Source organism: Phoenix dactylifera, chromosome 18 (assembly GCF_009389715.1).
Source record: "Phoenix dactylifera cultivar Barhee BC4 chromosome 18, palm_55x_up_171113_PBpolish2nd_filt_p, whole genome shotgun sequence".
In the NCBI taxonomy this organism is placed as follows: Eukaryota; Viridiplantae; Streptophyta; class Magnoliopsida; order Arecales; family Arecaceae; genus Phoenix; species Phoenix dactylifera.
This window is the reverse complement of record NC_052409.1, coordinates 1,351,484-1,371,894: the sequence shown is the minus strand read 5'-3', so window position 1 is coordinate 1,371,894 and position 20,411 is coordinate 1,351,484. Positions and strand designations below refer to the sequence as shown.

At 46.5% G+C, this 20,411-nt stretch overlaps 2 protein-coding genes across 12 annotated transcripts; both read right to left on the bottom strand.

Moving 5' to 3' along the window:
• Positions 1-89: 89 nt before the first annotated feature.
• LOC103706982 lies at positions 90-16,765 on the bottom strand. 11 transcript variants are annotated; one of them, XM_008791290.4, is made up of 10 exons: positions 16,463-16,763; positions 13,112-16,011; positions 12,780-13,048; positions 12,604-12,690; positions 10,930-11,082; positions 2,320-2,483; positions 2,087-2,234; positions 1,459-1,581; positions 1,303-1,390; positions 90-644 (listed from the first exon to the last, which is right to left on the bottom strand). In XM_008791290.4, exons 2-10 carry the CDS (start codon positions 15,717-15,719, stop codon positions 454-456), a joined length of 3,831 nt encoding a protein of 1,276 aa, XP_008789512.2. In that variant the 5' UTR covers positions 15,720-16,011; positions 16,463-16,763; the 3' UTR covers positions 90-453. The 11 variants fall into 11 exon arrangements, 9 of the variants coding, with proteins under 9 accessions (XP_008789512.2, XP_038971258.1, XP_008789506.2 ...); XR_005506790.1 differs by lacking the exon at positions 90-644 and adding exons at positions 854-1,037; positions 1,123-1,230 and having other exon boundaries at positions 1,459-1,931; positions 2,035-2,234; positions 12,780-16,011; positions 16,463-16,765; XM_039115332.1 differs by lacking the exon at positions 90-644 and adding exons at positions 854-1,037; positions 1,123-1,230 and having other exon boundaries at positions 12,780-16,011; positions 16,463-16,764.
• Positions 16,766-18,671: 1,906 nt separating this feature from the next.
• Positions 18,672-19,611, bottom strand: LOC103707029 (blue copper protein 1a-like). The gene is made up of 2 exons (XM_008791357.2): positions 19,437-19,611; positions 18,672-19,006 (listed from the first exon to the last, which is right to left on the bottom strand). Exons 1-2 carry the CDS (start codon positions 19,609-19,611, stop codon positions 18,672-18,674), a joined length of 510 nt encoding a protein of 169 aa, XP_008789579.2.
• Between the last annotated feature and the right edge of the window lie 800 nt (positions 19,612-20,411).

The following is a 20,411-nucleotide window of genomic DNA, read 5'->3' as shown; positions in this document are numbered from 1 at the left end:
TCATTCCATTATAATCCATTTCACAGTCTCAGTGCAATCAAATTCTGAACCATCGAGAACTCCGATGTGAGGGAGAGAGAGAGAAAGAGTAAAATATAATGAACAAATCTGCTATAATTTGAAGCAACATTTCAGCTTTTCTTACATTTTTATGACTCATAAATAACATACTCGCACCAAAATACGCTTTACACCCAGAAAAAAGAACTGAATAATCATATCTTTTATGAAGGAAACGAAAAAAGGAACACGCTTTTTATACTCTTATAAACAGTGTCGATATAGCATATACCTCAACTTGAATCGGACTCAACTCTCTCTCAGCTGAAGCTCAATCCCCCCAAAATGAAAAAGATCCAAGAAAAAAAAAAAGGCAAAAAAACAATTCTAATAAAAGGGACAGAAGGCTTGATAGCCTATGCTCAGAATTAATCAGATTCTCTCTAATGATCTTCATCTGTTTGCATGAGTCTGTCCCCTCGACTGAAGAAGAGCCACTGACATAGCACGTAGCCTATCAGTAATCTCAGTAAATGAGGGGCGGACGGCAGGATCAGGTGACCAGCACTCTTCCATTAGCCGCCTCCATTCAGGATCGCAGCGCTCAGGAATTGGTGGCCGAAGAGTGTTGTTCACAATTCCTCCTTCACATTTCGCAACATAGATTATTATTGCAGAACTAGACATGCAATTGATTGATTCGCATGACACCTAACAGATAATTGATTGGCACATGCAGCATTTTGTTTCTTAAAAAAAATCATACTCCATCCACAAATTACTGCAAATAATCAACTACAGCAATAGATCTTGTTAATGATAAAAAAAAAAATAATTGGATCTTGCCTGCTAATGCAGCTAAGAAATCACCTTTTCATGATACATCATGCGGACAAAATTGTACTATAAATTAGGTTACCATTTACATGAAAGAGGTAAGAGCAGCTCGAGTCACCTATTTATAAATTTTGCCACTTATTTTATTTACTGATTCAGGTTGCTTTAGCAAAACAAGGGGAAATCTTTCCGATTACTACCTGTCAAAGGTCATTTTTCTGAGATGAGGAAGAAAACAAGAAATAATTTGGAATTATGTGAAATCCTCACTGCATTATATGTTACCTTTTCCCTGAAAGAGTAGGCAATGTTATCCTAAACTCCATGATCCAAAAATATGCAAAAAAGAAAGAAATGAGATCATCCCCATCAAATACTCTACACTCTTATTTCCTGCACATCCATAACTCGATAACAAGATTTAAGCAAGCCTTTATTTCTCTGGAAGTTTAAAAACAGATTTACCTATGATTGCGCCGCAATGCATGTTTGCATAGGGTTCCTCGCCGGTGAGGATTTCCCACATTGCTATTCCAAATGAGAAAACATCAACCTACAATAGCCCAAATATACAGTTAGCTTCCCTCATGAAATGTATAAACTACCAAATGGACTAGGTACCTTTTCAGAAACCCGGCTACTGCTTCCATTCAACAACTCGGGTGCCATCCAAGGAAGGGTTCCTCGTACACCACCGGAAACCAAGGTATTGCGTTTAATTCTTGATAATCCAAAGTCTCCAACCTGCAAATGCGATTTCCAAATTCTCACTAATAAACTATTTGAATTCTAAGTTTAGATTCCAACAGCGACGACAACAATATTAGCTATTCTTTTGAAACCACTTTAAAGCTAAAACAGCGATATCTTCACAACCATATATTCTTCCAGGAAAAAATTTAGAAATTTCCAGCTGCATCTTTTCAAAGCCACATTTATGCTCTACGCTTGTTCGTTGAGCCCTCCTACTCTAGTTCCTTTTTAACGCTGACTACAAACCAACCCACCCCCGTCCCTACCAACCTTCCCCCACTCGCCCTGCTTTTCTTTATTAATTTCATATATACTGCAGATGTGCCAATGCAGAACAAAACCTGGACCGAGGCAAACACTAAACATCAATAACAAGTTTTCCAGAAGCAAAGATCAAATGATAGTAGGAAATGTAGCTTTATATGAAACATGATTCTAATATACCAGATCGACTGCTCAATAAGTGTCAAAGTAGACTTGCAATTTCTGGCACTACCTTGCAGATTGGTCTTTGGGAATCTCTCAAGTTAACTAGTAAGTTGTCACATTTCAAATCGAAATGAACTATGTTCTTTGAGTGCAAGTATTCCATCCCAAAAGCTGCATCCATTGCAATTATCAGCCTTTTACGGCGGTCAAGTGCCCTGCAGAGTACATTTTAAGCACAATCCTGTCCTAGTCATAAAGAAATAAGATGAAACAATATACCAGAAACTATGGTATGCTCACCTATCCTTCCTTAGTAGGACATGCCTGAGCGATCCATTCACCATAAATTCTGTTACAGTGGCCAGTGTTCCCCCAGCTCCATCAGGAACAACCCCATAAAATGCAACCACATTTGGATGGTGAAGATTTGACAGGATCTGTGCCTCCCTCCAGAAATCCTTGGTCTGCAGAACCAAGAGAATAATGATCCAACAGCATAAGTAACTTATCAACTTGCAAAATAGATGCAATTATTTATACATGTAATATTTTAAGCTCACAAATATGGGTACTCTTGAGAGTAATTCATGTGGTACAATCAGGTAAGATGAAAATAAGTCGAAGCTAGAGGATGCAAGAGTCAGATATAGTTTTCTACATTAGTGCTGGTTTAATCAAAAAAGTTAATCTAAGGTTCTATTATGGCTTATCCGCATTTGCTACATTAGTTCCAATGCAACTAAGTGTGTCTTCCTTTTGGTGCTGGAGAAATAAAGAAAAAATTTGCCTCTCCAGATGCATGATTTGTAATTATTACATCCATTTTAGATGTGTCACCCCTCTTTTGAAGGAGACTTCTCCTTTAGCTTAGGTTACTCCAGGCCTCCAAAACTGTTGAAGGTATAGTGCTGAAATAATAGAAATTTTATCTAATGCATGTTCATATTTTCTTGTATATATAGCACTCACATGCGATAATGGAAAATCCCGTATCTTCATTCTGACAATGCGAGATGTTAAAGACTCTCATTCAAGTAGAGACATGCAACACCACAAATAACATTTTTAGTTGCATTTTCTTTTCAGATACACCAAAAGAAAAGAAAAAAGAATGCATTTTCTTTTACATAACCAAGCCCAATCCCATAAAGATGGAATTGTTGTTGGAATGCATCAGAAGGTTCCAGGTCCAACAGAAAAAAGTTTTGAGCATATATTTATTACTGGTATTGTTACGGGGGAATTTAGCCACCATGCCCCACGTGACCGGCACGCGCGCCCAGGAAGACTACGGCTGCCCCTTGATCCAGCAATCCGACCCCGAGTCGGATATCTTCGGCTCCGCAGCCCGACCCCGAGTCGGCTGCCCCTTGATCCAGCAATCCGACCCCGAGTCGGATATCTACGGCTCCGCAGCCCGACCCCGAGTCGGCTGCCCCCTGATCCAGTCATCCGACCCCGAGTCGGCAATCTCTCGACAACAACAGACTGTTCCTCTGAGGCACGCCACGGCCCCCTGCTCCACTACTCCCTGCAACGGCCGTATCCGGCGCTGCCCCACGATCCCCTGTAACAGCCGTACAAAGCGGAGCTCCACTATGCCCTGCCAGGGCCGTACCCAGCGCTGCCCCACGACGCCCTGTAACGGCCATGTCAGTGGCAGCCCCATCGTGCCACACGATGACGAATCCCCGGAAAAACCCCCCAGCCTGATATATATGGGACTGGGGGGGGAGGGGGAGGGTAAGCAAAGGTTTTCCAGAGTATTCTCTTATCCGTTACTACTATCTCTCCTTCTCCTTCAATCTCCTCTGACTTGATCGTCGGAGGGCCCCCACTACCCCAGTGGTGGTGCGAGGCTTGCCTGCAGGTTTTCCGGTGGAAGGTGGAGCGCAATCAACCCAACTCCAAGGGAACCCCGTTCACACCGCTGTGCCAATCGTTCTCGGTTTGGACCACCAGCAACAGTTGGCGCTAGAAGGAGGGCCCGGATCTTAGAGCGATCGTAATGGCACGGCGAGGTGGTCGTGGAGCTTCCAATGCTTCCGGTCGCGGGGCCTCTCGCGCCTCTGGCCGGGAAGCCGCTGCATCTCTAACACGCCCTCAGCAACACTCCACCGCCCCACCGCCCATTCAGATGGTCGAAGCCGCCCAGTTCGACCAGCTAACCCAGCAGGTTCGCACCCTCGCGGAGGCGGTGCAGAATCTGCAGGGTGCAATGTCCCGGGCGCCGCAGCAGGCTCAGGAGCCGCCGCTGCCTGAGCGTTCGCCTGTCCTCCTTAACCCGCGTTCCTTCCTCTCCCATGGGGAGGAGCGCCGACGCGAGGAGGATTCTCGAGCACGCTCCATTCTGCCGGGACCTTCCCACCGGAGCTGCGCGGGGTACGAGAGGCGGGCCCGGGCGCGTTCCCAGACCCCCCAGTCCTCGAGGAACCCGCGCTCCGGCCGATCCCCCTCTCGCCGCTCCTTGTCTCCCACCCACCGGTCGCGTTCCCTGGACCGGCGGGTGGACGATCTCCACCGACAACTCCAGGTCCTGAAGGGCCATTCCAAAGATCCCTTCGCCGACTTAGAGATCTCCTCCCAGCCGGCGCTCGCCTCGAGGATCCTGCGGACCTCGAATCCGCCGGGGTTCAAAATGCCGGCGATCAAGCCCTATGACGGGGCGGCGGACCCTCGGGATCACGTCGAGAGTTTCAGGACCCTCATGCTCCTCCACGGAGCATCAGATCCCCTTCTCTGCAAAGCTTTCCCGGCAACCCTCCGTGGCCCGGCGAGGGCGTGGTTCGCCGGGCTGGAGGCTGACTCGATCCGGTCCTTCGACCAGTTCACTCGCCTCTTCATCACTCACTTCGCCGTCAGTAGCCGGCGGCGACTGGTCTCCGACTCCCTCTTTGATGTCCGGCAAAACGAGGGAGAGAGCCTGCGGGATTATCTTACCCGCTTCAACAAGGCTACGCTGGAGGTCCGGAACCTGAGTCAGGAGGTGGCCCTTTCAGCCCTGAAGCGTGGCTTCCGAAAGGGCAGACTCACCTTCTCCCTGGATAAACGCCTGCCACGGAGCTTCCCGGAGCTGTTGTCCCGGGCGAACCAGTATGCGGACGCCGAGGAGGCGGCCGCCCACCGGAGCAAGGAGGCCGCCGAGATCCCTCCAAAGCTTGGAAAGAAAAGGCGAAAAGAGGCACGCCAGAGGAGGAGCCCGACGCCCCAGCGTCGGCGCAGAAGCCCGTCGCCGGCGAGAAACCACGGCGCCCCACGCCCTCGTTCTCCGCCTCGACGTTTCAACCGGTACACCCCTCTCCTGACTCCCCGGGCCCAGATCCTTATGGAGATCAAGGGGCGGGAGGATCTCCCGGCTCCGAGACAGATGCGGAAGATCTCCGGGAAGAGGCCCTCTCGGGCGTACTGTGAGTACCACCGAGACCACGGCCACGACACGGAGGACTGCTTCCAGCTTCGGGACGAGATCGAGGCTCTCATCCGTCGGGGGCGTCTCGGTCGATATGTGAGCGACCGACGTCCCCCCGCGGACCCGCGTCCGGCCGACCCGGCTCCTCCGGAGCCTCGGGAGCAGAACCGACCCGTTGCGGGCGTGATCCATACTATCACTGGGGGCTGCTCTCGGCCTGTGAGGAACGCAGGGGGCTCGGCGGAAGCATCAGGGATGGCCGTCGTAAAGAGGCAGAGGGTCGGCAATGTAATCACCTTTTCTGATGAGGATGTAAAGGGGGTTCAGACTCCCCACGATGACGCCATGGTGATCTCCCTCACTATGGCAAACTATGATGTAAGGCGTGTTCTTGTTGATAGTGGAAGCTCAGCCGATATTTTGTTTTACAAGGCCTTCCAAAAGATGAGCTTGTCCAGACAATTGTTGCACAAAACATCCACCCCCCTCATCGGATTCACTGGTGACGCTGTCCCGGCCGAAGGAGTCGTCGAGCTGCCTGTGACTGCGGGCGTTGCACCCGCAGAAGCCACGGTGCGACTCGGGTTCTTGGTCGTCCGTGTTCCCTCGGCCTACAACGCTATCCTCGGACGACCCGGACTGAACGCCCTTCGTGCGGTGGTCTCTACGTACCACTTGCTCATGCGGTTCCCCACGGCGGCTGGGATCGGAGAGGTCCGAGGTGACCAACCGACCGCACGGCAATGTTTCCTAGCGACTCTCAAAGGGAAGAAGCCCGTGGAAGCCCTAAGCGTCGAGTCCCTTGACGCCAGAGACGAGGTGGCCTTGCGGCAGGGGGAGCCAGCCGAGGGTGTGGTCGAAGTTCCCCTTGAGGAAGGCCGCCCCGACCGGGCGATCCGGGTCGGCGCCAATCTCGACCCGGGAGCTCGGGCCCGGTTGGTGGAATTCCTCCGAGCCAATGCCGATGTATTTGCCTGGTCGGCGGCCGATGTACCTGAGATCGACCCGGAGGTCATTTCTCACGCCCTCAACGTCGACCCGACCCACCGACCAATAAAGCAGAAGAAGAGACACTGTGCCCCGGATCGGATCCGGATGGTCGACCAGGAGGTAGACAAGCTCTTGGAGGCAGGATTCATAAGGGAGGTAAGCTACCCCGAGTGGCTGGCAAATGTTGTACTTGTCCGGAAGGCGAGCGGGAAGTGGAGGATGTGCATCGACTATACCGACCTGGCTCCTACCAGTTGGAGGCCCTAGATGGTCGAGAAATTCCGAGGAGCTGGAATTCCGCTAACCTGCGGGTGTATTACCAGTAGAACGACAAAGCCAGGAAGACAGTTCGAAAAATGTACAATTCTTTTTATTTCAATAATTCCTGGTTACAACGGTGTGTTCGTGTGATTACAAAGAATTCCCAGAGGGGAATTGGGGAGTAAAGAAAACAAGGAAGAGGTGGAGACTCCGTGGAGCTGAAGATCTGGGATCCCGAACCCTCCATCCGAAGCAGCTGCAATCCCACCGGGCGTGGGTGCTTCTCCCCGGAGGCGCCATCGACGCCTCACGCAAAAGACAAAGAGCCGGCGCGGACGAAGAAGAAGTGGACGAAGGAGGAGTTCCCGCTGCCTCCAGAGGAACGCCACCTCCAAGGAATATTCCGGTCCTCCCCAGGAGAAGGGGAGGGAAGGAACACAAGGGAGAAAAGCGCGAGGAGGCGCGAACCCGGATGAGGCGTCTGGCGCAGAGCTCAATCGGGAGGCGGGGCTGAAAAGAGGGGGGATGTGATCCCGGATGAAACGCCTAGAGCGGAGTTCCGCCGGGGAGAACCTCCCTGTTGATCCCAGATGAAACGGCTAGTTGGCGGAAGTCGCGAGGGGCGCGCCTCCCGTTCCTCCGGCGGGGGTTTCCCAGCCACACGCCGGAGAGGAGGTCCACGAACCATGGCAACCTGAATAGCTCCGGCTTGGCAGGCTCCACCGCGCCTGCACTTGTATTTATAGCCAAACTGAGGCCCCCCGGTCGTTCCGATGCGGGTGGCTCCAATAAAGGCGGGCGCACCGAATCCGGAGCCGTTCCGGCTCTCGAGGCGTATCCTCCCACGATCTCCTAAGAGTCGTTCTCCTTAATTGCATTCTTCACGCAGGACACTCCGGGCAGCGTGTATCCCGCGGCCCACGTATCTCCGCTCGCGCTCAGGCCGCATCCGCCTCGAAGAGCGCGCGTATCGCGGCCGCTTAACTGACACTCCTTGCAAGCAGCAACTGGCGATCCGATTTCCCAAGTAACGCTTCAATTAGCATTTAATACCCTTCTGGTGTTCCCCAGGCGACGCTTGGAGAAGAGGAGAAACACGATCGTAGCTGGCCACGGAGAAATCTCGTCGAGCGGCAAGCGACAGGCGCGTGACCAACGAGCGGAATTCCCCGAGGCTCGGCCCTCGGATGCCAGGCTAACCCGATGATCATCCCGGGAGCAGACTAGCCTGAAGCCCCGACCGGTCGCCTCGGCTTGCGCCAGCCTTGGCCGACCAACGAGCGGAATTTCCCGAGGCTCGGCCCTCGGATGCCAGGCTAACCCGATGATCATCCCGGGAGCAGACTAGCCTGAAGCCCCGACCGGTCGCCTCGGCTTGCGCCAGCCTTGGCCGACCAACGAGCGGAATTTTCCGAGGCTCGGCCCTCGGATGCCAGGCTAACCCGATGATCATCCCGGGAGCAGACTAGCCTGAAGTCCCGACCGGTCGCCTCGGCTTGCGCCAGCCTTGGCCGACCAACGAGCGGAATTTCCCGAGGCTCGGCCCTCGGATGCCAGGCTAACCCGATGATCATCCCGGGAGCAGACTAGCCTGAAGCCCCGACCGGTCGCCTCGGCTTGCACCAGCCTTGGCCGACCAACGAGCGGAATTTTCCGAGGCTCGGCCCTCGGATGCCAGGCTAACCCGATGATCATCCCGGGAGCAGACTAGCCTGAAGCCCCGACCGGTCGCCTCGGCTTGCGCCAGCCTTGGCCGACCAACGAGCGGAATTTCCCGAGGCTCGGCCCTCGGATGCCAGGCTAACCCGATGATCATCCCGGGAGCAGACTAGCCTGAAGCCCCGACCGGTCGCCTCGGCTTGCGCCAGCCTTGGCCGACTAACGAGCGGAATTTCCTGAGGCCTAACCCTCGGATGCCTGGCCTAGTGCCGGAAGAATTTCCTGAGGCCTAACCCTCGGATGCCTGGCTCCTGAGGCCTAACCCTCGGATGCCTGGCCTAGCGCCGGAAAAATTTCCTGAGGCCTGACCCTCGGATGCCTGGCCTAGCGCCGGAAGAATTTCCTGAGGCCTAACCCTCGGATGCCTGGCCTAGCGCCGGAAGAACTTCAAGAGTTAGGAGTCGGCGAGACGCTACCAAAAGTTAAAAAGAGGAAGGACGAAAGTGAAATGAAGAAACACTCTATTTGCATTAACTTTCATTGTTTCAGGGCCGAGACCCATACAACTTGGCAAAACGCCAACATACAAAGAAAAGGGCAAAGAAAGGTACAGAGGGTCAGCTTGGAGGAACCCCTGGGTCGGGAACGCCGGGCACGTCCGCAAGGGGTAGGGAGGCAGTTAGAGAATCAGCAGGCAATGACGCCAGAGGACGCCTGGCTGCCGAAGGATCGCTCGCGCCCCAAAGGCGAATCGACGCCATTAAGGAAGGATGTCCGCCGAAATCCGCAGACGGCCAGATCAGCGACAACCGCTATACGCCATAAAGGAGGCGGGGAGCTCGAAGCGCGCGCGCCTTTCCGAGGGATGGCGGCAATCTCGAAGCATCACTCCCTTCACCCGTTCCCCTCCTGGTTCCAGGCTCGGAAGTGGGGGCTACTGTTACGGGGGAATTTAGCCACCATGCCCCACGTGACCGGCACGCGCGCCCAGGAAGACTACGGCTGCCCCTTGATCCAGCAATCCGACCCCGAGTCGGATATCTTCGGCTCCGCAGCCCGACCCCGAGTCGGCTGCCCCTTGATCCAGCAATCCGACCCCGAGTCGGATATCTACGTCTCCGCAGCCCGACCCCGAGTCGGCTGCCCCCTGATCCAGTCATCCGACCCCGAGTCGGCAATCTCTCGACAACAACAGACTGTTCCTCTGAGGCACGCCGCGGCCCCCTGCTCCACTACTCCCTGCAACGGCCGTATCCGGCGCTGCCCCACGATCCCCTGTAACAGCCGTACAAAGCGGAGCTCCACTATGCCCTGCCAGGGCCGTACCCAGCGCTGCCCCACGACGCCCTGTAACGGCCATGTCAGTGGCAGCCCCATCGTGCCACACGATGACGAATCCCCGGAAAAACCCCCCAGCCTGATATATATGGGACTGGGGGGGGAGGGGGAGGGTAAGCAAAGGTTTTCCAGAGTATTCTCTTATCCGTTACTACTATCTCTCCTTCTCCTTCAATCTCCTCTGACTTGATCGTCGGAGGGCCCCCACTACCCCAGTGGTGGTGCGAGGCTTGCCTGCAGGTTTTCCGGTGGAAGGTGGAGCGCAATCAACCCAACTCCAAGGGAACCCCGTTCACACCGTTGTGCCAATCGTTCTCGGTTTGGACCACCAGCAACAGGTATCAACCTAAAATCAACTAATGAGAAACTAAAGAAATGTTCCTTTTCTTTCAGAGAAAATGTAAATATTCTTCTTTCAGGCTAGTTGATGGTTAGAGGGAGAGAGCTATCCAAAAAGGAACAAAGATCGAGGGCAGGAGTAGAGGACTATCCTTGAGTTACCAATAGTTGTGATCTTATCTTTCTTTCCCACCTCACCAAAACCATTATTGATACCATGCAGCTGACTGATTCTTGGAGGGGGGGAACCTCCAGACTCTTTTTCCTTCAGCCCTATGAGATTGAACAGGGGTTCTAGCTATGGCCGGCTCAACTGCGAAAAGCCACTGAACTTCATTCATTCCTCCGGTTTGAGACCAATCCTGTCCTTCAGCCGAGAAAGGCCCTTGTTCTGGTTTGAAAGGCGAGGAGCTGAGGACCTTTTATATTTTCTCTTTTATTTTTAACAGAGAAGAAACCCAAAAAGGAAACACCTAAAACACACCTAATCTACTCTAGATCCATTCTTCTTTTACATGTATGCTAGTTTTACCATGCTTTCTAAAAGTCAATCATGTCTATTTGTTTTACAAAAGCTTTCTGATTTCTTTCCATGCATCAGTCCAAGATGGGTATGGGGGTGATAAATTTGCAGAAGAAGGTATATTGGGTAGACCTAATTTTGTCTAGGTGTGACGAAAGATATGAAAAGCATGACTAGATGGCAGGTCTAACCCGAATAGATATGATCCCTGAAGAGGACTTCACAACCCAAACTCAAATGGATGGGACAGGGTTCTTTGCCTATGGTCATCCTAAATAGTGAGAAGGGGATGTGTGCAATCATAAGAAATATTACAGAAGCTACAAACCAAAAAAGATAAAAATTAATAAAAGCAAAAAATACATCAGTAGTGATCATGTTCTCAACGCACCAATCGCTCTTGTTCAGATGATCTCCCTGAAAAGCAACTTTTCTTAATCCGCTTAATTGCAACATCTGTTCCCCGCCACTTTCCATGGAAGACAGTTCCGAATGTACCAGATCCCAATTCACGTAGCTCTTCAAGGTCAGCATTTCTTATGATCTGCTCATCAGCATATGAAACTTTCAGTTTTAGATTTTCTCAAAAAAAAAGAAACTACCAGATTTAGATAAATAGCGATATATCATTTAGCACTGAGAAATGAACAGATGTCTGTGAACATGAGGGAAAGGGAGAATATGCATACAATAATTCATTGCTTTATAGAACTTTTGTATGAATAACTAGGAAAATTGGGAGAATATGAAGCAGCAGAAGATAAAAAATTTGGCCAGCCTGTTTCACTCAGTGAAATAAGAGCTAAAAAAGATTTTTGATAACTCATTACTATAGAAACTTTAGTATGAAAAACTAGGAACATTGGGAGAATATGAATCAGTGGAAGATAAAAAATTTGGTCACCGAGCTCTACTCAGTGAAATAAGAGCCAAAAGATTTTTGAGAATAACATATATTTAATAACTTCAATTTTTTCAAAGAATCATATTTTTTTAAAAATTAATTGAAAATTGTTTATAGTGAGATTTAATGAAGGGAAAGAAGAATAGCATATTCTGCTATACAGCTACAGGTTCTGTAGTCTACAGTCACAAGCTTTGCATTTGCAAATGGCACAGCAAGGGCAGATGCAATAGAGAATGATCATAAAAGGTTCAAAAGGAGTTGAAATATATACAAGCGAAAGAAAATAAAACAAAAGAGAAGCATGTAATATAAGAGAACCTGCAAACACTGTAGATGTAGAAAAGGCAGCAAGATTTTTAAAATACATAGTGATAGGCATTAAGAAATACATAAAATGATTTACAAATACTCCTATCCATAACCCATGAAATACAAATCATCCACATATTATTGAAATAATATAATATGATGGATTACGTATTAAACAAGTAGTAAAGAGCAATGCTCTGATAAAATCATGGTTCACGGTACCAACCCGAACTCTGGTGGCACAGAATGTACCGTACCGTACTAGTTCAGTACGAGTATCCAGTACGGTAGGCGTACCGAGACTCAATATGCTGAAAAGTTTCCATACCATACTGTACCGATATAGTGCTAATGTGGCATTGGTATAGGGTCCGGTACCAAGATGGCGAACTTTGGATAAAATACTACAAGAGCAAGTTGAATCAATTAAAGAGGCAAAAGAAACAAAGGCTTTTGATAATTATCCACTATATCCCATTAGGCAATAAGCAGACAAAGTAGTGTTAAATCTTCTTCGGCTAGGCCAATTTAGTTATAATGTTTCAGGAGAGTATGGAAACAGATGAATATACATTTAATTCTCCAAATATTTGCATAACAAAAACAGGTTCAGCAGCTTCATAAGATAAAAAAATTTTTCCCTGTTTTGCTGTAGTAAACATCACATTGAATGTGAAATAACTCATGGATCAGAAATTTGTGGATCATGCAATCAAGGAAGACAGAGCTCACCAGCACAAGTTTCAAAATGACATGAGCTAACCGGCAATGGTCTAGCTTGCTAGTAAAGCTAGGGCTCAAACCATGTTAGATGGCATATCACAATTAAGCATAAAATACAGCCCATACCTGCAAACCATATATACCAGCTTCCATCTCTGCAATTGCAGCATCACTTATGGATTCATCCATATCTCTTTCATCAGTTTTTGCATCCTAGAGTACAGACATGATACATCAGATGTAGTATGAAACAGTTGGTTTAGAATAGTGAGAATTTCAAATAAATACCACGCAATATTTACCTCACTAACAGACTCCGGAGTGTTGCTCTCTGCATCAGTCACTTTTGGCAAGGAGATTTCACCAGTTTCCACTTCATCAACTGCCTCCTGAAGTACATGAGGAACAATTGTTGGGAATGCTGGGATATCTGAAGGAACACTGTCAGTTACATCTTCAATAATAACCCCTGTCTCCGGTGCAACATTGTTATGCACATTACATATTGATCTGTTCTCTCCTCCTTTCCATGGTTCAAGACCGCAGCCCTCATGATCCATGTCAGTGATGCCTGAATCAGGATGATTAATGGAGTCCCAATCAAGAAGAACAACTTCTTTCTTTAAAATGTTACCTGTGGCTGGATTTGGAAAGAAAGACCAACTCGGAGGGTCATCAGCATGCAGGTTTAGACTCAGACCAATGCCACCGACTGTAACAAGTGGAGCTGTAGAACCTGATACTTTGTATCCTTGGTTATCCTTCTGAGACATTGTGCCTGGAGGAAGATGAGAAACAGGATCACTTGATAATGCGTAAACTAGGTCATTTGGAGTTTTATCACCACAACACTCTGGAGTAATGTCTTCAGCAAATTTGTTTGGAAGTGGAGCTTCTAGAGAATCCTTTGGCCATGAAACAGAAGGTGGAAGAGCCATGACATTGCCACCTTCACATGCAAGATGATCATTTAATGGTTCAGATGATTCACCACGCAGACTATTAGCAATTCCATAGCTTTTGGTGGAAATTTCTGGCTTCGATCCATCAAATGGGTTGCCAGGAGAATGCACTTTGAGATTATCCGAATCAGATTTTGAAGAAAAAAGTGAAGATGTAGGAACAGAACTTTCTAATGCTTCTAACTCCTGGGAAGAAACATGAGCACCACGCATACCACCAGGGTTGTAATTTGTGCCAAGTAACTTACTCTTGTAAATGGATGTCTCTTGTGTTGCATTAAAATCATCATGATAAAGTTTCTTATCCCGAGGAAGAAGAGCTCCTTTCTCATTCATCTGTGTAACCGCATCTCCAGCCAAACAATGTTGCACATAACAGTCTTGTGACCCAGAATTGAGGTCATCAGATCTTTGTTTACGTCGATGTTCTTCACCAGGATAATAGGCAATTTGGTGCTTAGATTCATTTCTTCCACGAACTTCTGGATGATGAGAAGAATATGCAAATTCTGGTCTAACCTGAGGACTGGTGGACAAGGTTCTCTGTAATTTATCAGAAAGATTTGGGTGATTGATATCTATATTTTCATGGAATCGTGTTGTTCCTTCCTGCAGGTTATTTTGGCATATTTGTTGACAAAATGGTGATGCTGTAAAGTCCATGTAGGGTGTTGTTCCTTCTGATGCATTAGACAAATTCCTTTCACCTTGTTCTTGAAGCACTGAATCAGAATATGCATGAGGCATACCTTGAGGTGGACCAATTGAATCATTGGATCCCAATATCCAACTCAGTGAATCTCCTATCTGATTGGGGCATTTGTCAGAATGAAAAGCTCTTTCAGTTTGAGGAGGCTTTTCATAATATGGATATAAACCTAAGTCACTGTCATTGCGAGTAAATGGTGGATTAATAAAATCCCTGATGTGCTTATGATTTTGAGAAGGCATTCCATGAGATACAGTCGGCATCTCAACATCACTACGCATGTTAGGATGCAGCTTTGGTACTCCTTGTAGACAATAGCTAGCATCAATCTCATGATAATTCTCCAGTGGTCGGTCTGCTATAAACTGATCATCATATGATTGATTGCTAGAATGTCTCATATCTCTCTGCTGAACTGGCCTTGGAGAAAAAGGAGGTGACTGTGTGGGGGTCTTTGGTGCAGTTTGAGAACTAACAAAGAACTGTGGACCAGGGAGATGCATGAACATGCCAGCATGATCTGGAGCAGCAAGTCCATTGATAACATCAGAATGAGGAAAAGAAGGGGAATCTCTCTGAAATCTTGGAGAATTATCTAAATGATATCCCATTTGGCTTGAATAGCTATTACCACTTGAGCTTTTCCTGGGACCTGGCTCTAGTATGTTATTCACAGCAACAACATATTGGTACTCTGAGCTGCTATGCAAGTCTCTAGTATCTATAGAAGGGTTATCAGATTCAATCAGGGATATGAGAAATAATCTAAGTCTCTGAGATCCATCAGCCTTTTCAAGCCCATAGTACTCTTCCATCATATTCTGAAGATCCTCATCTGTAGAAACAGATATCAGAGCATCAAGATCTTCGCCAGGAAGCTGATACTTGATGGTGTGAGGTTGGTTGCAAATGCTCACGGTTTTTTGCATAAGTTCTTTCCATGAAAGATTCCTTCTGATGGAGATAATCCGTGTCTCACCACCAACATATCTCAGTTTCCCATCACCTGGCCTCGGCAAGATCTTTCCACCAAAGCTGCATAGGAATTTCACTTTACTGGACTGAGGACTTTCCACGACTCCAGGTCCACGAGGGCAATTCTGATAACCTTGAAGGGGCTCAGAAAGAGGACCAGGTTCAGAACACTCATCCATACAGTTCTCTGTCACTTTCCTATTATTGTCGCCATGAATTTTGCTTGTTCTATCAATATGTTCCATAGCCTTGCCATCCATCAAATGCCCTTTAGCCAAATTAGGATTAGAAACATCAGAATAACCATTAGAGTCTGTTCTTCCAAGCCCAAGAATGCCTGCAAGATCCTCATAGCCTGCCTGAAAAATCTGATAATTATTACATCCTACATTCTTCATTTGCCCACGATCTATCCCAGGTCTAAATGTTGCTCCTCTTGGTGTGATTCGATCTTGAAGGAAATCCATGGAGAACTCCTCGCCAGTCCGAACAGAGATGTTATTCAAGTGCTTGTTTGAAGGTACCTCACCTGCGACCAAATAATTGTAATCTTGCGCAAATCTCTGACCTGGAGGACTGGGTATTTCACCGTCCATTCTTCAAATTAGAAATGGGTCTCATCGACGTCATCTGGCACACAGAACTTTCCAAACTCTAGAAGATTCTTATCCATCTCTTCAATTCCCGAACACTTGAACATGTGTGTCTCCAAGACACCAGCAGAATTCCCACGCCTTCAATTGTTCAATCCATGTAATGTGCATCTGCTACCATCCAAATTGCCAATCAAATTTAACCACGACCGACCAACACTGCCCTATAAAATTGAGATTTTTAATCTGGGCGATTAAAGTCGAAGCGATCATTTTGATGCTATCTGTCAATAAACTGATTGCACATTGCAGACCAAAGTTAAAGCCATCAACAGTTAAAAAATTTCCGCAATACAAGTTTTAGAAGTTTTCATATAAATCAACATCCGAAATTCCAATAAGAAATCCGAATTAAAGACATGCTTCTTAACCTTTATATCAATCAATTGGGCATAGCTCCAATCCGACAGGATAGAACAGAAAACTGGTCGAAAAAAATCGAAACTTACCACAACACACCACACCCCAAACGAGCAAAATAAGGGGAAGAAACTCGAATGCATGCAGAGAAGAAAACAACAATTGGTCAAGATAGCACTAAAAGTTGCAATTTTGAAATCAAAATCATAAGATTCGGGAACAATTAGAGATGGGTTTCGATCCAAGCATGCCTCAGAGCAAGATCAAACCTAAAAAGGAGCTGAAAACTTCCAATATCCCGAGCAAACGAGGGTCATCCATGGTACCTGGAATTACGTATCGCTCCCCTCTTCGGATCAAGCCGAGTAACCTGGAAAGATCGAATTCAAGCAGGCCATGGGGAGAATTTTTGGTTATTGGACAAGAGGTCTTTAGGATTCCGGAAATTTCAGTTTTTTTTTTTTTTTCGTTGCTCGCCTCGTTCTTTTAGCTATTTTGGGAATGGAGAAAGTGCCGATTGCTGCGGCCTGAAATTAAATATGGGGCGTTGGAGGAAGACAATCATGAGAAGAAGGCGGCATCGACGGAGGAGGCTGTAACTGAAAACAATATTACCAAACTCTCTCCCCCACTGTCGTGAGCGGCACGTGATATTTTGCAAATGGTTGCATGCATGTGGCAGCTTAACTTTATAGTTCATGGTTTATGACTAATAATATATTTTTTTATTGGCACCAACCCATGTATTTTAAGAATCCGAATTGACATTGGGCAGCGCTATCATGTTGCTACCCTTTGTCTGTGTATTGTACTTAATTTGAAAAAATAATAATTAAAATAAATGACATGTTTTTAGTTCTAATATATTTTTTGGGCTTATATATATATATATATATATATATATATATATATATATATATATATATATAGTTGATGCGAGGAGGTAATAGATTTTTATATTTTTTAAAAAATTAGATGAGATTATTGTTCAGTGAAAACCAACTAGCTTTTTTATGAATTGAATGTAAACTAAAACTATATGAATTTATTTTATGTCTTAATTATAGAAATATTTTATAAGTAGAGCTGTGAGGGATTTCTGACCTTCAAGTTTGCCGTCTGATCATTTTTTTTTTACTGAGACAAATGTATCATGCAGAATGGATTCGGATACAGTAAAAAAAATCAAAAAATAATAAATTCCGAAGCACACCAGGCAACTCTCTCTTTCTAATCTAAAGAGTGTCATCGAAGTGGTTGGACATATATAAGACCGCCCATTCGGCTGCCCTGTTGCCTCTCGATATACAACCAGCTGACCGTTTTTGTATGGACCCTTAAACAACTTCATTTGCATCACCCTTCAATCCCGGTTCTCCAACTTTGTCCTGCATCACACTCAAATGCAGTGGCTCAGCGGACTTCAAGTCTTCAACCAACAGCATCCCTTGGCGTTCACCATTATGAGATAAACTGGCTGGCCACACGAGATTCGCCAAGTAACATAAAGCAGTCATATTTTCTCCTTAATATATATGCCCATAACATGGTTAACACCTTCCATATCAATCAAGCTAGAGGCATCGGTTTGTATAATGTCTGATTTAAGGAAGATTACACTGACCACTTGTATGTTTCTTGAATTTTTTATTTGCCATGATGCCATCATAGCAAGCACGTTAGCACCTTTATAAAAGTCAAAAATGAAAAAGGTAATCGAATGCGAACCTCCGACCTTTCCAAACCATGGTCTCGTGGCTCCGACTTTTTGTCTTATAATTTCTTCCTTCGATGTCTTGGCTTTTAGTCTGACTTTTAATTTATTAGTGAACCAAGGTACTTCAGAAGGAAATTCTAAAGGCTTCCAAAAGGGCGGTGCAAAAGTTGACAGAGTTTTCAAAGGCTAGGAGACCTTTGACGAATTCGTGTCCAACTGCCTTGCATGAAAAGTTTTATTCCGGTGCACAATATTATATGCCGCCCTTTTGCCAATCCTATCCTGTTATTCCATGCATTGCACTATCTCTCGGGATTAGTTTCGATGCGACAGGTATAAATTCATTTCTCATAGTGTTTAAGACGGAATAAGGACGTACAGCTGGGTGCAATTCCTAGTAGTGTAAGTACATTAAATATATTGAACCAGAGCAGCTTCTCATTGAGGGATAATTTTTTACAGATGGGCAAGCTGGAATAGCTGATGCTGTCAAGTTTGGGAATCAACATGAGAGTGGGCTCAGCAACCACGGCCATCCATTTAAAAATAGGATGTGTAGATATATATATATATATATATATATATATATATATATATATATATATATATATATATATATATATATATATATATATCAATTATTATTCAGTGCAATTTGTTTCTGAATGGGTTTTGCTAGACAAAAAGGATTCATCTTTCTCATATATAAACTCTAAATATGGTAAATCAAATGAGAGCAGACATTACAACATAACAAACCAATTTTAAATTGACGTACATAATGAAATCTCAAAGATAAATTAGAACGATCTATCATTTTAAGTCATGAAGGTCGTCAGAACTGCCACAAGCACCACCATGAAACTCTGGTACTCTGCTACCGTAATCTTGTTGGAGGAACCGGGAACCAGAGCGGTAGGGGTGGGGGACGCAGCGGGAGCCTGCAAGCTTGGAAGGACAGTGATGACAAGCTTCTGGCCGGATTCACAGTGCCCGGCCTTTCCACAGAAGTACCATCTTTTCCCTGGACTTGAGAGTGGGACCGCATCATCCCCAGAGGCTAGAGGCCCCTGTGCTGAAACCTTGTTGCATGCCTGAAAATCTGGGCCACTGACCCTGAGGACGTTGTGATTTTCAGGGTCATACCTAAAGACTGCAAGATTTATAAAGAAATAAAGTTCAAGATCCATCCATTTTTTTTCCCCAGATATTGTCTAATCTTTGCACTGTCTTACGTTAGACTTCTAAGAAACCCGTCAGATTTAAATCTATGGTTTATCTTGGGGAATGAACCATGTCCGTCATGCAGAGGAAGATTGAATTTTCCAAAGATTAGAGCATAACCCAAGCCCATATATACATATATATAGGCTTCGTGGAAACGGTCCTCTACATGAGATATGCATGGATGGCAGGAATCACTTGCATTTATCTCAATGCATCTTATAAGAATCTGTGACTATGGGAAATGCCAGGGAGGCTTGGATTCTAACTTTGAGGCATTCAATCATGATGTGGCCAAGGATGATAGCGTATATAATTAATAGTTTGATCATTAGAGAATCGAAGAAGAGGATCGATACCAAGCGAGTCGCCGACTCTGAACACCTTGCCCCGAGCCCAGTCAGTGTAGTTCACTCCAAGGTTCCAACCCATGTCATCGCCGACCACATATTCCGTTGCTCGAGCCATTGCCGGAAGGATCGCCATGGCAACCACAGCTACTGCAAGGACAGCCAGCATTTGTCTGCAAGCCATTGGAGAGCTCCTTGGTAATGGTACGAGTAGCCTAGGCTTCAGTCAGCCAGAGATCTTCCCTATGGAGTTTTGGGGATGGGAATGCCGCAAGGTGGAGCCGTATATTTATAGAGTTCTCCCTTCGCTGCGCCTGTACTTCCTTCGAGCTGTGCTTCAATTTCAGCAGCTCGACCGGCGGAAGGCGGCAGCATCAGCTAATTTATGAGAAGCGGACAAAAACAAGGGGAGTTGGTGCGAAGAGGTTCTCGGGTGCTTCTTTGGTAGTTCTTTTGTTTGTTCTGGCCATCTGGAGATCCGGCTGCTGTTCTCTGCGCCATGGAGTAAGCAGTCAAAAAATTGGTGATGAGGAAGCTTCATCTGAAAAATTCTGTGTTATTATGACACAGATTACCCCTAGTCTTTCTTCGCCTGCCTATGAACCTTTGTTGTTGAGGAAATCACAACTTCAATTCACTGCTTCCATATGACACCCTTGTTTGTTTGTCACACGTTAAAAAAGGCCAGCTTCCATATGGCACCTCCTTTATACGCTATTATTAAACAAAAACTCCCCAGATTCTTAAAGATAGGGAGAAAGAAATAGGAGCGAATCAACCGAAAGCAGGAATGTATCCATAGGTTTGTAAAATATATAAATAAGGGCATCTGCTATCAGTTATAATCAATCTTATGTATCATATATCATTTACCAATATGAGCTAATAGTTACAATCAGCATAACACCATCCTGCCATGCCCACTTTGCGGTCGGGTCGACAGCTTATTAGACCTGTGCCTAATGCATGGCTTTAACCACTCCA

Bases quoted from the DNA above. Each gene is read 5' to 3' on its own strand.
- LOC103706982 (XM_039115330.1), bottom strand. From the start codon at position 15,719: ATGGACGGTGAAATACCCAGTCCTCCAGGTCAGAGATTTGCGCAAGAT. The intron at 1,582-2,086 runs GTAGTGCCAGAA...TCGCATTTGCAG, and splicing joins CCCAAAGACCAATCTGCAAG to GTTGGAGACTTTGGATTATC. The intron at 645-1,302 runs GTAAATCTGTTT...CGAAATGTGAAG, and splicing joins GCATTGCGGCGCAATCATAG to GAGGAATTGTGAACAACACT.
- LOC103707029 (XM_008791357.2), bottom strand. From the start codon at position 19,611: ATGGCTTGCAGACAAATGCTGGCTGTCCTTGCAGTAGCTGTGGTTGCC. The intron at 19,007-19,436 runs GTATCGATCCTC...TAAATCTTGCAG, and splicing joins CAGAGTCGGCGACTCGCTTG to TCTTTAGGTATGACCCTGAA.